The 14680-nt window shown below is 44.6% G+C and overlaps 1 protein-coding gene across 1 annotated transcript; it reads left to right on the forward strand.

The window, feature by feature from the left end:
* Nucleotides 1-308: 308 nt before the first annotated feature.
* LOC110486378 (retinol dehydrogenase 8) lies at nt 309-10200 on the forward strand. The gene is made up of 6 exons (XM_036941105.1): nt 309-769; nt 4879-5040; nt 8103-8282; nt 8423-8516; nt 8686-8869; nt 9096-10200. Exons 1-6 carry the CDS (start codon nt 664-666, stop codon nt 9321-9323), a joined length of 954 nt encoding a protein of 317 aa, XP_036797000.1. The 5' UTR covers nt 309-663; the 3' UTR covers nt 9324-10200.
* Nucleotides 10201-14680: the final 4480 nt, after the last annotated feature.

Consider the following 14680-nt stretch of genomic DNA (forward strand, 5'->3'; position numbering starts at 1 on the left):
ACATATCATACATTTAGAAAATCATTTTTTAAATTCGTAACATATTGTATGAATTGCAATTCGTAACATATTGGACGAATTAAATTTGTAACATATCATATGAATTGTAATTCGTAACATAGCCTATCATACGAAATGGATGATGGACATCCACAAATTAATACCATACAAAACGTAGTATGTACAAAATTAATAACTCAGATGTACGTAGCCTACAGAATAATACGAAATGCTCTGAGATCAGGTTGCAGCAATAGGTAGACCTATGTCTGACAAATGTGAAAGCAGCCAAACACAGCAACATTAAACATAGGCCCTACTGGGAAATACATATTTATTGAGGCTGTTGTTCAAAATTACATGAAAAATGCTTATCATTGTAACCCCTACCCATATGTTGGGCTGCCACACACAGTAAAACAGGCATTAATTTAGGGCAAGCAGCATTTATCAGATTTTAAATTCTGCTGGCAGTTGAGTTTGCGAGATGCCTCGTCTTTTTTAGTAAAGGATTTTATAGGACATGTGACTAAATTACCCGCTCACATGGCCGCTGTGTTTGCATGATCCGCTTTAGTTTTTAAAGTCCAGTGCTCGAGCTCGCTCTGCATCAACCATCCGGAGCAGAAGACCACTAAAGAGCACGACCTAACCAGACAAATCATGGCGAGCAGTGGACAAAAAGTAGTTCTGATCACCGGTTGCTCCTCCGGCATCGGGTTACGAATCGCCGTCCTGCTGGCCAAAGATGAAAAGAAGCGTTACCATGGTAAATGCGCTTTCTTTACATTGTTTATCTGCCTTTAACGTCAGAAGCTTGATCCGACATGCTGCTAAAATCCCTCTGATCTTTGTTTGAACCCTATGGAATATGTTCTGTGTACAAATAGGGTAATCATTAGTCTATCTATCCAAAACAACTTTTACGCGCAGGTTCGACCTTTGCTCCCAAAAATTATAGCCTACGCGTTTTATTTCTAGACTAAATCTCCTATTGCTAGTGTTTTTTTTATTTTTATATATATATTTCCTATCGTGAGCCCTCTGGTTCTCTACCCCCATTGATTCAGCTATTATCATCTGAAAGCAAAGTTTCCAGGGTACGGCTCCGCGAGGATGCCGCTTGCCAGGCGGGGATCATAAAAGAGACTGCCAGTTCTCTTTCAAGTGACTTCTCTCGTACAAAGCCCTCTTTATCGCACTGAATTGTAGACCGCTGCCCCGGTTTAGTGCCGTGCCTAATGCGCCTATAGTCCCCTCTCTGGAGCGAGTGTTGAAAGGGGGACAAAGTTTGAGACCTGTACAAGCGAGGGTTCACTAGTAAGGCTTGTTTGAAGTCTTCATCGGAGCTGAGCTCGGGGCTCGTCGCGGACATTGTTCGTTTGTCATCCACTTTCCAGCTACAGACATCCCATCATTAATGTCAGTCTAGGGTTACGTAGAATTGTTCTTTCTTTGAGGGTAGTGAGGTCTTGAGATTTATTGCCGTGAAATAGAGGAGCGCAAACAGAAGCGATTAACAGCTCCCTCAACAGTACTCAGGGTTGAATCATTCTCGTTGAACTGTGACCTGCTTCCAAGAACAAGAGAGAGGCCACATTGCAGAAAATAACATGATCTGTTCTCTCTGAAAGATCAGGAGGAAAATCCAGATTAAATAGTGCGCCGTTATTCTGAGTATTAATTGGTAGCAGTGACATTTGCCAACTACCGAGAAACCTCAACAATCCCAAATTCAGGGCAGTGTGGTTCCATTCAAGAATGTTTACTAAACTTTTGCCCAAGAATAAAACCAACAACAACTGAAGGAACAATGCAACTGTTGTTCTGTTGAAACTCATACATCTCTCTGTTGCTTTACAGACACCCAATTCTCTCATCATGAAGATCTTACTCATAGGTGTACAACACGTGCCCTTCGGCAGACAGTATGCAGTCGAAGCTGGCACTGAGTACTAGCACTTCCACACCCTCACTAGTAAAGCAGATATGAGCAGTGCTTATTCTAGTCACACACCATTATCCCATGCTCTTCCACTCACTCCATAGATACTGGATTGTCATTGGGGTTTTGGGGTCAGAGGTTACAGAACCAGATGAGATAAGAGGATGTCTTCATTCATCAAGGACAGCAGGTCTTCAGATCAGTGCCTGATTAGAGCTGTTGATTTCCACCATTGATCTCTATTGTGTAAGACTGTTGTCGCTCTATCTCTGTGTTAGAGCTCATCAATAAACACAGAGGTGGTTGACCTCACTGTAAAATTGGAATGGAGAATGTCAAGTCTCAAGATGTGGAAAACCTTTCTGTACATACTGTAGATGGTAGATACTGTTTGTTACTCTATGTAGGTTCATGTCTCCCAGGTCCAGAGTTCAAAGGGAATCAATAGTGTGACTCAAGCGGATGGACGTGGAATAGACCCAGACCCATAGTCTGTCTGTCTGTCTGTCTGTCTGTCTGTCTGTCTGTCTGTCTGTCTGTCTGTCTGTCTGTCTGTCTGTCTGTCTGTCTGTCTGTCTGCCTGCCTGCCTGTCTGTCTGTCTGTGTGCAAGTCTACTATATCTGCTTATCTATGTGTCAGTGGGTCAGTCATCAGTCTGTTCCATGTAGTCTTATATACTGTATCTCAGATATATTGCTCTCTCTCTGTTTCTCTCTCTCAATTCAATTCAATTTAAGGGGCTTTTTTGGCATGGGAAACATGCGTTAACATTGCCAAAGCAAGTGAGGTAGATAATATACAAACGTGAAATAAACAATGAAAATTAACAGTAAACATTACACATACAGAGGTTTCAAAACAATAAAGACATTACAAATGTCATATTATGTATATATACAGTGTTGTAACAATGTACAAATGGTTAAAGTACACAAGGGAAAATAAATAAGCATAAATAAGGGTTGCATTTACAATGGTGTTTGTTCTTCACTGGTTGCCCTTTTCTTGTGGCAACAGGTCACAGATCTTGCTGCTGTGATGGCACACTGTGGGATTTCACCCAGTAGATATGGGAGTTTATCAAAATTGGGTTTGTTTTCAAATTCTTTGTGGATCTGTGTAATCTGAGGGAAATATGTGTCTCTAATATGGTCATACATTGGGCAGGAGGTTAGGAAGTGCAGCTCCGTTTCCACCTCATTTTGTGAGCAGTGTGCACATATCTCTCTGTCCCTCTCTCAATTCAATTCAAAGGGCTTTATTGGTATGGGAAACACACTGCATGGCTAAAAGTATGTGGAGACCTGCTCGTCAATCATCTCATTCCAAAATCATGGGCATTAATATGGAGTTAGTCCCCCTTTGCTGAAGCTGCTTTCCACTAGATGTTGAAACATTGCTGCTTCCATTCAGCCACAAGAGCATTAGTGAGTTCGTGCAGTGATGTTGGGAGATTAGGCCTGGTTTACAGTTGGCAATCCAATTCATCCCAAAGGTGTTTGATAGGGTTGAGGTCAGGGCTCTGTGCAGGGCAGTCAAGTTCTTCCACACGGATCTCAACAAACCATGCACTGGTTCATTGTCCTGCTGAAACAGAACAGGACCTTCTCCAAACTGTTGCCACAAAGTTGGAAGCACAGAATCATCTAGAATGTCATTGTATGCTGTAGCGTTAAGATTTCCCTTCACTGGAACTAAGGGGCTTAGCCTGAACCATGAAAAACAGCCCAGACCAGTATTCCTCCTCCACCAAACTTTCCAGTTGTCACGTTGCATTTGGGCAGGTAGCGTTCTCTTGGCATCTGCCAAACCCAGATTCGTCCGTTGGACTGCCAGATGGTGCAGAGTGATTCATCACTCCAGAGAACTTATTTCCAGAGTCGAATGGCGGCGAGCTTTACACCTCTCCAGCTGACGCTTGGCATTGTGCATGGTGATCTTAGGCTTGTCTGCGGCTGCTTGGTCATGGATTTCATGAAGCTCACAACGAACAATTCTTGTGCTGACGTTGCTTCCAGAGTCCGTTTGTAACTCGGTAGTGAATGTTGCAACTGAGGACAGTCGATTTTTACGAGCTATGTCCTTCAGCACTTGTCAGTCCTGTTCTGCGAGCTTGATTAGCCTACCACTTTGTAGCTGAGACGTTTTTGCTCCTAGATGTTTCCGCTGCACAATAACAGCACTTAAAGTTGACCGGGCAGGTCTAGCAGGGCAGAAATTTGACAAACTAATTTGTTGGAAAAGTGGCATCCTATGACGGTATCACTTTGAAATTCACTGAGCTCTTCAGTACGGGCCATTCTACTGCCAATGTTTGTCTATGGAGATTGCATGGCTGTGTGCTTGTATTTATACACCTGTCAGCGACAGGTGTGGCTGAAATAGCCAAATCCACACACGTTTGGCCATGTAGTGTATGTTTACATTGCCAAAGCAAGTGAAATAGACAATAAACAAAAGTGAAATAAACTATCAAAAATGAACAGTAAACTTTACACTCACAAGTTTCAAAGGATTAGAGACTATAGCTATGTACAGTGTTGTAAGGATGTGCAAATAGTTAAAGCAATATGGGTTGTATTTACAATGGTGTTTGTTCTTCAGTGGTTGCCCTTCTCTTGTGGTAACAGAGTCAGTCAAGCAGTGCATCAACATTGTCTCTCTCTCTGCCTCTCTCTCTCTCTCTCTCTCTCTCTCTCTCTCTCTCTCTCTCTCTTTTCTCTCCCTCTCTCTCTTTCTCTCTCTCTTTCTCTCTCTCTCTCTCTCTCTCTCTCTCTCTCGCTCTCTCTCTCTCTCTCTCTCTCTCTCTCTCTCTCTCTCTCTCTCTCTCTTTCTCTCTCTCTCTCTCTCTCTCCCTCTCTCTCTCTCTCTCTCTCTCTCTCTCTCTCTCTCTCTCTCTTTCTCTCTCTCTCTCTCTCTCTCTCTCTCCCAGTCATTGCCACCATGCGGGACCTGAAGAAGAAGGATAAGCTGGTGGAGACAGCAGGTGATGCGTATGGGAAGACCCTCATGCTGCTGCCTCTGGACGTGTGCAGTGATGAGTCAGTCAAGCAGTGCATCAACAGTGTCAAGGACCGCCATATTGATATCCTCAGTGAGTTAACAGGGCTGGAACTAACGAGCTAAACCTCCTGCCCTGGCCTTTTGTGTGGCAATGACCTGATCTCTAGCCTTGGGACAAATAGCCTCGCCTTTTTCGTGTGTGTGGGTTTGTGAATGTGTGTGTTCCAGGCCATGCGTTCATCCTGCATTCGTCTAGGCCAGGGGTATTGTCACGTTTGTTGAAATGAGTGGACCAAGGCGCAGCATGTATAGAGTTCCACATTATATTTAATAGTGACACTTATAACAAACATGCACGCACAATGCACTAACCAAAACAATATACCACAAAGCAGGTGGGAACAGGGACACCTTAAGTATGATCCCCAATTAGAGACAACGAACATCAGCTGCCTCTGATTGGGAACCATACTAAGAGCACCAACATAGAAATGAAAAGACTAGAACACCCCCAAGTCACGCCCTGACCTACAACACTTAACCCTGAGGGCTCTCTATGGTCAGGGTGTGACAGGTATTCAACTCTTACCCAATGAGGTCCAAAGCCTGCGTGTTTTATTTTCTACCTGTTTAATAATTTCACACACCTGGTGTCCCAGGTCTAAATAGGTTCCTGGAGGAACAATGAAAAAATGCAGTGGAACTGGCTTCGAGGTCCAGAGTTGAATATGAAGGGTCTAGGCCTATGTTTTTTTTAAAAATGTATTTATCCAGGTAGGCTACTTGAGAACAAGTTCTCATTTACAACTGTGACCGGGCCAAGATAGAGCTAAGCAGTGTGACACAAACAACAACACAGAGTTACACATGGAATAAACAAGTGTACAGTCAATAACACAATATAAAAAAATATATATGTATATGTACGCCTTAAAACTCTAACCTCTGTTTCAACTGGTGGACTGATTTTCCAGGAAAACTGTTTCTATTCATAGGTTCACTCCTGACCCTCCACTCCCTGACACTACCCCCTCTACCCTTAATACAACAAAAACAGCCCAGCAGACTGTTACATCACACCTCTCTATTTATTTCATTCATGTGCTGACACCTAGTGGTGACAGTAAATAGTGCAATCACTATCTGACCAATTGATTTCGTTTTTAAATGTTTACATTTTAATTTAACTAGGCAAGTCAGTTAAGAACAAATTATTATTTACAATGACAGCCTACCCCAACCAAACCCGGAAGACGCTGGGCCAATTGTGCGCCACTCGATGAGACCCCCAATCGCGGCCGGATGTGATACAGCCTGGATTCAAACCAGGGACTGTAGTGACGCCTCTTGCACTGAGATGCAGTGCTTTCGACAGCTGCGCCACTCGGGTGCCCACACAGAAAAAAAATCATGCATTCTTCCCTAAAGTATTTCAAGACACAAAACTAGTGTTCATACAATTCAAACATTTATATAACTATGCAAGTCAATTGAGAACAAATTCTGGCTTTCTTGATGTCTATAGTATTCTCTCTGGTATGCAATCTGGTTTCCGCTCAGGTTGTGGATGTGTTACTGCAACCTGAAAGGTCCTCAATGATGTCACCATTGCCCTTGATTCTAAGCAATGTTGTGCTGCTATTTTTATTGACCTGGCCAAAGCTTATTTTTATTTTATTAAATGTAACCTTTATTTATTTAATTTTTATACAATATACCATTCCATTCTTGTAGGCCGGCTCACCAGAATATTGGTGTCTCTGACTGGTCTTTGGCCTGCAGTGTATAAAGTCAGAACATCTGCTGTCTCAGCCACTGCCTGATACCAAGGGAGTACCCTAAGGCTCAATCTTAGGCCCCAAGCTCTTCTCAATTTACATCAACAACATAGCTCAGGCAGTAGGAAGCTCTCTCATCCATTTATATGCAGATGATACAGTCTTATACTCAGCTGTCCCCTCCCCAGATGTTGTGTTAAATGCTCCACAACAAAGCTTTCTTAGTGTCCCTTAACCTTGTTCTGAACACCTCCAAAACAAAGGTCATGTGGTTTGGTAAGAAGAATGCACCTCTCCCCACAGGTGTTATTACTATCTCTGAGGGTTTAGAGCTTGAGGTAGTCACCTCATACATGTACTTGGGAGTATGGTTAGATGGTGCACTGTCCTTCTCTCAGCACATATCAAAGCTGCAGCCTAAAGTTAAATTTAGACTTGGTTTCCTCTATCATAATCTCTTTCACCCCAGCTGCCAAACTAACCCTGATTCAGATGACCATCCTACCTATGCTAGATTACGGAGACGTAATTTATAGATCGGCAGGTAAGGGTGCTCTAGATGTCCTTTACCATTCGGACATCAGATTTGCCACCAATGCTCCTTATAGGACACATCACTGCACTCTATACTCCTCTGTAAACTGGTCATCTCTGTATACCCGTCGCAAGACCCACTGGTTGATATTTATGTATAAAACCCTCTTAGGCCTAACTTCCCCCTATCTGAGATATCTACTGTAGCCCTCATCCTCCACATACAACACCCGTTCTGCCAGTCACATTCTGTTAAAGGTCCCCAAAGCACACACATCCCTGGGTCGCTCGTCTTTTCAGTTCGCTGCAGCTAGGGACTGGAAGGAGCTGCAAGAAACACTCAAACTGGACAGTTTTATCTCAGTCTCTTCATTCAAAGACTCAATCATGGACACTCTTACTGACAGTTGTGGCTGCTTTGCATGATGTATTGTTGTCTCTACCTTCTTGCCAATGGGGTGCTGTTGTCTGTGCCCAATAATGTTTGCACCCTGTTTTGTGCTGCTACCATGTTGTGCTGCTGCCATGTTGTGCTGCCACCATGTTGTGCTGCTGCCATGTTGTGTTGCTACCATGCTGTGTTCTCATGTGTTGCTTCCATGCTATGTTGTTGTCTTAGGTCTCTCTGTATGTAGTGTTGTGTTGTCTCTCTTGTCGTGATGTGTGTTTTGTCCTATATTTTTATTTAATTTATTTGTATTTTTAATCCCAGAGTCTAGTCTCAGCTCTAAACCTTAAAGATAGTTGTCTGTACAGAAGGCTACAGTGTAGTATCTGTATAGCATCGGTAGTGTAACTACAGGTCTGTAACCCTTGTCTCTATCTCTGAGTCTCCCCTCAGTCAACAATGCAGGTGTGGGCTTGTTGGGACCCGTGGAAAGCATCTGTATGGAGGACATGAAGAGGGTGTTTGAGACCAACTTCTTTGGCGTGGTGAGGATGATTAAAGAGGTCATGCCTGACATGAAGAAGAGGCGGGCGGGACACATCGTGGTCATGAGCAGTGTTATGGGTCTACAGGGTAAGACTGGCATGCCAATGATTGAGGGGTTGTCTAGCGCACATACAGATCTGGACCAGCAGGCTAACTGTAAAAGCTGTAGATTCCGGTCCTGCTCTCTGACTACCATTCCTCCTGACCCTGAGGTGCTCTGCCTGTAGGTGTGGTGTTCAACGATGTCTACACTGCCTCCAAGTTCGCCATGGAGGGCTTCTGTGAGAGTATGGCTGTCCAACTGCTCAAGTTCAACGTCCAGTGAGTTCCTCTCAGTCTGTCTTGCACTCCTATTGTGTTTCTGTCATTACATCTCTTGGTATCGCTCACAGTGGGCGTTCAATTACCTGGTTACCGTGCCAGCAAAATTAAAGAATTATCGTTACTGTGTAATAGATTAATAAAGATTTCTTCTATTCTCTCCGGTCAGTTTATCCATGATTGAGCCAGGGCCGGTGCACACTGAGTTTGAGACGAAGATGATGGAGGACGTGGCCAAGATGGAGTACCCAGGAGCTGATGCAGACACAGTGCGCTACTTTAAAGATGTTTACCTGCCCTCCTCCAAGGATATCTTTGAGGCCATGGGCCAGACCCCAGAGGACATCGCCAAGGTTAGTGAACACTCTCCCCTCCCTGTGTCACCCTTTGGTTCATGGGATTTGAGTTTGCCTAGTGTAATGGAACCAATGGATTAGTCCCAAAAGTGCAAATCCAATCCCATCTGGCACTCCAGACCAAAAAACACAAAGTATTTGAAAGAAACTCAAAACTCAAGGTGTGCTATCTCTCTCTCTCTCTCTCTCTCTCTCTCTCTCTCTCTCTCTCTCTCCCATGTAGTGTACTAAGAAGGTGATTGAGTCAAGGAACCCTCGCTTCAGGAACCTGACCAACAGCCTGTACACGCCCATCGTGGCCATGAAGTACGCCGACGAGACAGGAGGCCTGTCGGTCAATACCTTCTACAACCTGCTGTTCAACTTCGGCCCCCTCATGCACATCACCATGAGCATCCTTAAGTGCCTGACCTGCAGCTGCCTGCGCCGACGCACCATCTCACCAAACTGAGACTGGGTCTGAAATGAAACCCTATTCCCTATATTGTGCACTACCAGGGTGAAAAGTAGTGTATTATATAGGGATAGGGTGCCATTTTGGATGCACCCTATGAGAAATATACAGTGGTGTAGCTGAATTATTGACACCCAAACCTGGACCACCTGGGGGAAGGAGGGTGCATGAGGTTCTCGTGGAGAGAGGCTGAGAGAGAACCAGGATAAGCTTTGGCCAGGCAACACGCACAATTGCACAAACACAGACAGTACAGTGTGACCTCATACATGGGGCTAAGAGTTTTTTTCTGGTCAGATCATGTGATCGGGAAAAACTCCTGGCCCTCTTCATACATACACATGATCACACACAAACAACTTACCCACAAACACAGCCAGGCATCTCCTCCGTCCCGGTCTTTTGAGGTGCTGCTGGGCAATGACACTGTCTGTCCATCTGTCTATCTGTCTGTCTATCTGTCTGTGGACGGAAAAACAAAGCACACATAACTTAACCAGTTACAAAGAATAACAAACGAACAACAGCATTACAATCACAGTGAAAGCGTAACGCAGCACCCAATGAACTTAAGACTCAGGCCTTGCTAAACTCTTAGTACAATGCAGTATTTAGCTCTGAGTTACGAAGAATCTACTAGATTCCTTCATTGTACATTTGATTTGATGTATGTCTTCATAATTGTATTGTTTTGCTGTTTAATCATATTATTTCTGCATCTTTTTATAAGCTGAATGTGTGGTTTTTAAAAGTTCATGAATGGATAGATTGTTAATATCTTATTTTTGAAAGTAATTCATTGATTTAGAAATAAACTTCTTGGTTTACTCTGAAAGAGACAGCCCTTTTCTTAACAGCGCTGTAATGATGAGGCGTTTAGCTCAATGTCGTTGGTGGGGTTTCCAGAGAGCATGGATTCCATTGGGCCTGCAGGACTCTATGTGAACCCGTTGGGGGCACTAGATCACTGTGTGTTCTCTCTAGCTGTACCGTCAGCTGGGGTGGCGATTCCACTACAGACGCCACAGCACACACAGCTCAATGAGCAGGAGACCTGTTGAGAGTATTATACTGTTGTCTAGGGATGGGGATCATTGTAGCCATATGATGGGGGGGGGGGGTTGTAAGTCTTGATTAAGGTTATTGTTCATTGAAGTTACTGTCTCTGTGGGTCGGGACTGGATAATGTTTTTCTAGGGTCTGAGTGGATGTTTCCAACCACTGGTGTTGAAAGTTGTTCTGTGTGTGGTTCAGCTGGAGAACCAGTGAATGATAGTGTGTGAGAGAAAGTTTGTTTGCAAATGACCATGGAAATCTGAGATCTGACTCCTTACACTCATAGCCAATAGGCCTAGTCCTGCTGTTAAGTGTCTGTGTGTGTGTGCGCCTGCGTTCTTTTGCATCTGCTTGTGTGCAGTGTGTGTGTGTGTGGACCAAGCTGGTGATCTGTTGATGGATATAAAGAGGTCATGGCCTGCTCCCCATCCAACCCCCCCCACATACACCCTGCTTTGTGCCATGTGAGAGAATATGACCTGGTTCCCATCCCTGAGGAGGGGTGAGCCCTGTTAATGACAACCTCCTCCTCACAAACGGCCCCACTGCACCCCAGAGCCTCCCTCACCAGCTGTCTCCCTCACACCCTCAGCCTCGGACCCTCAGCCCTGGACCCCCAGTCCACTGAGAGAGAGAGACAGAGAGACACAGAAACCAAGAGAGTGAGAGGAAGGGAAAGAGAGAGAGACAGAGAGGAAGCCCAGGTCTGCCTGTAGAGTCCCTGTCTGTAGAGGTGGTACCCAGTGGATCCTGGATGTGTAGACCTAATCAGCAGTACCCTACGTATTTCAACAGCGGTAGCAGCCAGGTCTTTCTGTGCACTGTGCAGTGAGGGGAGCCACATAGGTCTCTGTGTGTGTGTGTGTGTGTGTGTGTGTGTGTCTTCATCAGAGGCGACAGCTACGGACAATGGAACAAAGACGCTGTCAGTCACAATCAAATGGGTGGGGGGGTCAGTCCGGGGGGGGGGGGGGGGGGGGGTGGAGCCTGTGTTCTGAATGTTGCCGAGGCCCCGATGTGGGGACGCTGCAGGGTGGGGGTGGGGGCAGTGAGGGGCGGGGGAGTCTGATTTGGGAAAATTAGGGATGGGGTGCCCCAGGCTGAATAGAAGACCTGTTTACTAATTGATTGAACACAGGAGTTACAGCAAGTCTCATTAAACAAAAGGTATTATTCTTATCAAACCATTGTTGGGCACTTTTGTTTCAGAATCAAGAACATAATTGCGATATAATCAGGGGCAACATGATGTGGCTTGGTCTTGACCCTGTCGCAATTACTAAGCCACTAAATACACACAACTCACACTGATGCACAAACACACAGTCTAAACATTTTCTTTGGCATTCTCATCGTCAGACACATTCCTAAAGTGTCTAGTCTTGGTTGTCGCCGGGTCAATTCTGGTTCAGTTCAGGCCCCTTCTCGGTTCCATCAGGACCAATACGTCATGCTCGTCCCTATGTCCTCAGAGAGAAGGCGCGAAAGAGGAGACGAGAAAGAGGTGAGCGAGACAAAAGGAAGAGGGAGAGAGAGGGTGAGTGGAGTTGAGGTCTAGTCGAGTGCTTCACTATGAACTCAGGGCATGATGACAGATAACCACAATGCCAAGCTGCTGTGTAGGCTACCTCCTCTGCATCCTCATTCTCAATATCACTTAAATGATGCTTGACCAAGGTCTATGTGACTGAAACGTTGCACTATAAAAGTAGATGTCCTTTTGGGCGGATACACAGTGTCAGTTTTTGTTACCTACCCACTGTTTTGTGGGTCCACTCTCCTTAATGCTCCACTGTAAAGCAACCTCTTGTCTTGTTTTTGTGCCCAGCTGAATGAGGTTATTTTGAAAACTACTAAACTTTTACAAAAAATATGCATTGAGAGAAATTATGAAACGGAAACAGCAAGTATAGTAATAAGCTAAATCTTTATCAACATTTTTCAAGTGCAAAAAGAATAATGGCCCATATTTGCAGCAGGGTATTCAGTGGTGTCTCCTCTTGGAGAGTCGGCCTCTCTTCTTGTTAGAGCCACTGTTCTTGGAGGTCAACACTGGAGTAGATGCAGCATCAATACAGGAGTCTGTCTGACCAGCTCCCTTCATCTTGTCCTGGTCAACATCAAGCTCCAAAGCAACCATGGCCTGAGGAAAAAGAAACATGGCTCTTAAGTGAAAAACTCACCAGAAGCAGGCGGTGGAGCAAGCAGAGTAAGGCGGGTGGAAAGGACAGGCAGAGCAAGGCGGGTGGAAAGGACAGGCAGAGCAAGGCGGGTGGAAAGGACAGGCAGAGCAAGGCGGGTGGAAAGGACAGGCAGAGCAAGGCGGGTGGAAAGGACAGGCAGAGCAAGGCGGGTGGAAAGGACAGGCAGAGCAAGGCGGGTGGAAAGAACAGGCAGAGCAAGGCGGGTGGAAAGGACAGGCAGAGCAAGGCGGGTGGAAAGGACAGGCAGAGCAAGACGGGTGGAAAGGACAGGCAGAGCAGTGACTGAATGCTAGCAGAATGGTCCATATCTCCAATCATCTTTGTTGAAAGCAATGTTGTGTTTCCATAAGTGGATGAATTGGTCTAATTTAGCATGTATGGTAAAGCCTCAACTATTAGCTACCTCTTCCAATTCAAATGTTTTAATTAAGTATGGTTTTGTGTGTCTACAGCGCAAGCGAAACAAAAATAGAGACAAGTTCTAGTTAAGCGAGGCATCAAATCGGACAACCCACCCACCTGCCTGGCTTCAGTTGGGTCATTATAATTCGAAACAATGCATTCTAAAATAAATCACACACGCCTCGCACACTCGCCTTTGATGACTTTAGGCCATTAGTCTCTGTAGGACAACATAATCATATTTCAGGTAAAATACAAGTATAACATTGTGGTGTTTTCCCAAAGCCTTTCTCAGACCCCCTCCTAGCCCCAGTGCCCCTTCTCATCACTTTACCAGCATAAGGCCTTTCAAGCTGATCTTCAGTAGCAGTCCCAGTCCTCCCAGCACACAGGAGAGACCCAACATCACAGAACCTGCTGTCTCCAGCTTTTGGTCTTCAGTCTCATTAATCAATCGAATCAGCCTCCTCCAGACAATCTCACTCACACCAGCATTCTCCAAAGTCTGGAGGTCAGCCACACGGGTCCTCAGGAATTCAAAGCTAGGTGTAGCATCAGTTTGGGTTGTCTGGGTCAAAATCTGTCCGGTCTTGGTGGTGGTCGTGTTCTCTTCAGTTGCCAAGTGTCGTTTGTACAGGATATTCAGAATCGTGTAAGTGTCGGTCTGGAGTTGAGGGGTGGCGGCCCACTCCTTAGGGATCATGGGGGGTAACAGGGTGTCCCGAAGCACCTCGCTTGGGAGTCTGTCAGGGAGTCCAGCGTGTAACGCCACCATGTAAAGAGTCACCAACAAAACAACAGTACTACACTTCAAAGCCATCGCAAGTGCAAGGAGTAAACTCAGCAAAAATGTCAAAATCAACCACTCTCTAGACAGAAAGATGAGTTATGAGGTTCAGAATTGGAATTAAGTTGTCATGGTAGTGCCATACAGTGGATTATGATGTCACAGACGGCTGCCAACAAGTCCTGCCCCATAGAATCAATAGAACAGAATTAATTTAAACGATATGGTCAACCCTCCTTTATGACATCACTACTAATATGGTCAAGTTGATGATTGGTTTAGATATCTATGTGGGATAATTTCTCCATTCACAGTATACAAGTGTCATCAATATAGTGAGTTCAGCTGAAAGCATGACAGGACATATCCATTAGCTGCCAACTGATGCGCAAAGATTTTTATATAATGAAAACTTAACAACAAAGATATTATAAATGTGGGAAAAGTCTATTCTTGGCACAGAGGTTGAGGTCATCAATGTAAAACTGATAAAAGTCATGACTAACACTGACTAGTCTGTCTGGCTAAAGAGAGAGATGGACAGTGTGCAGGGCTCCTTTCAACCTTTCTACTTCCATGTTTGATTCAACTACACATCTGTGTTATGTTATTACTTGTGAAACAGGTTTAGATTTTTTGTTACCTGGATGATTCTACAGAAGTGGTGTAAATTGCTGTACCACCCCCAAAAAACAATTAAAAAAACAGTTGTCTCCAAACTCAGGACATTCATTAACATCATGATATGTTCAAATTCAATCCAATGCAATAACAAACATATTGTTCAATTAATATATACCGAACTAAAATATAAACGCAACATGCAACAATTTCATTGAGTTCACTGAGTTACAGCTCATATAAGGAAATCAATCAATTGAAATAAATTCATTAGGCCCTAATCT

Source organism: Oncorhynchus mykiss, chromosome 13 (assembly GCF_013265735.2).
Source record: "Oncorhynchus mykiss isolate Arlee chromosome 13, USDA_OmykA_1.1, whole genome shotgun sequence".
Classification (NCBI taxonomy): Eukaryota; Metazoa; Chordata; class Actinopteri; order Salmoniformes; family Salmonidae; genus Oncorhynchus; species Oncorhynchus mykiss.

Excerpts from the sequence above, each read along its gene's own strand:
- LOC110486378 (XM_036941105.1), top strand. The coding sequence starts at position 664 with ATGGCGAGCAGTGGACAAAAAGTAGTTCTGATCACCGGTTGCTCCTCC. Across the intron at positions 5,041-8,102 it reads CCGCCATATTGATATCCTCA|TCAACAATGCAGGTGTGGGC; the intron begins GTGAGTTAACAG and ends GTCTCCCCTCAG. Across the intron at positions 8,870-9,095 it reads CCCCAGAGGACATCGCCAAG|TGTACTAAGAAGGTGATTGA; the intron begins GTTAGTGAACAC and ends TCTCCCATGTAG.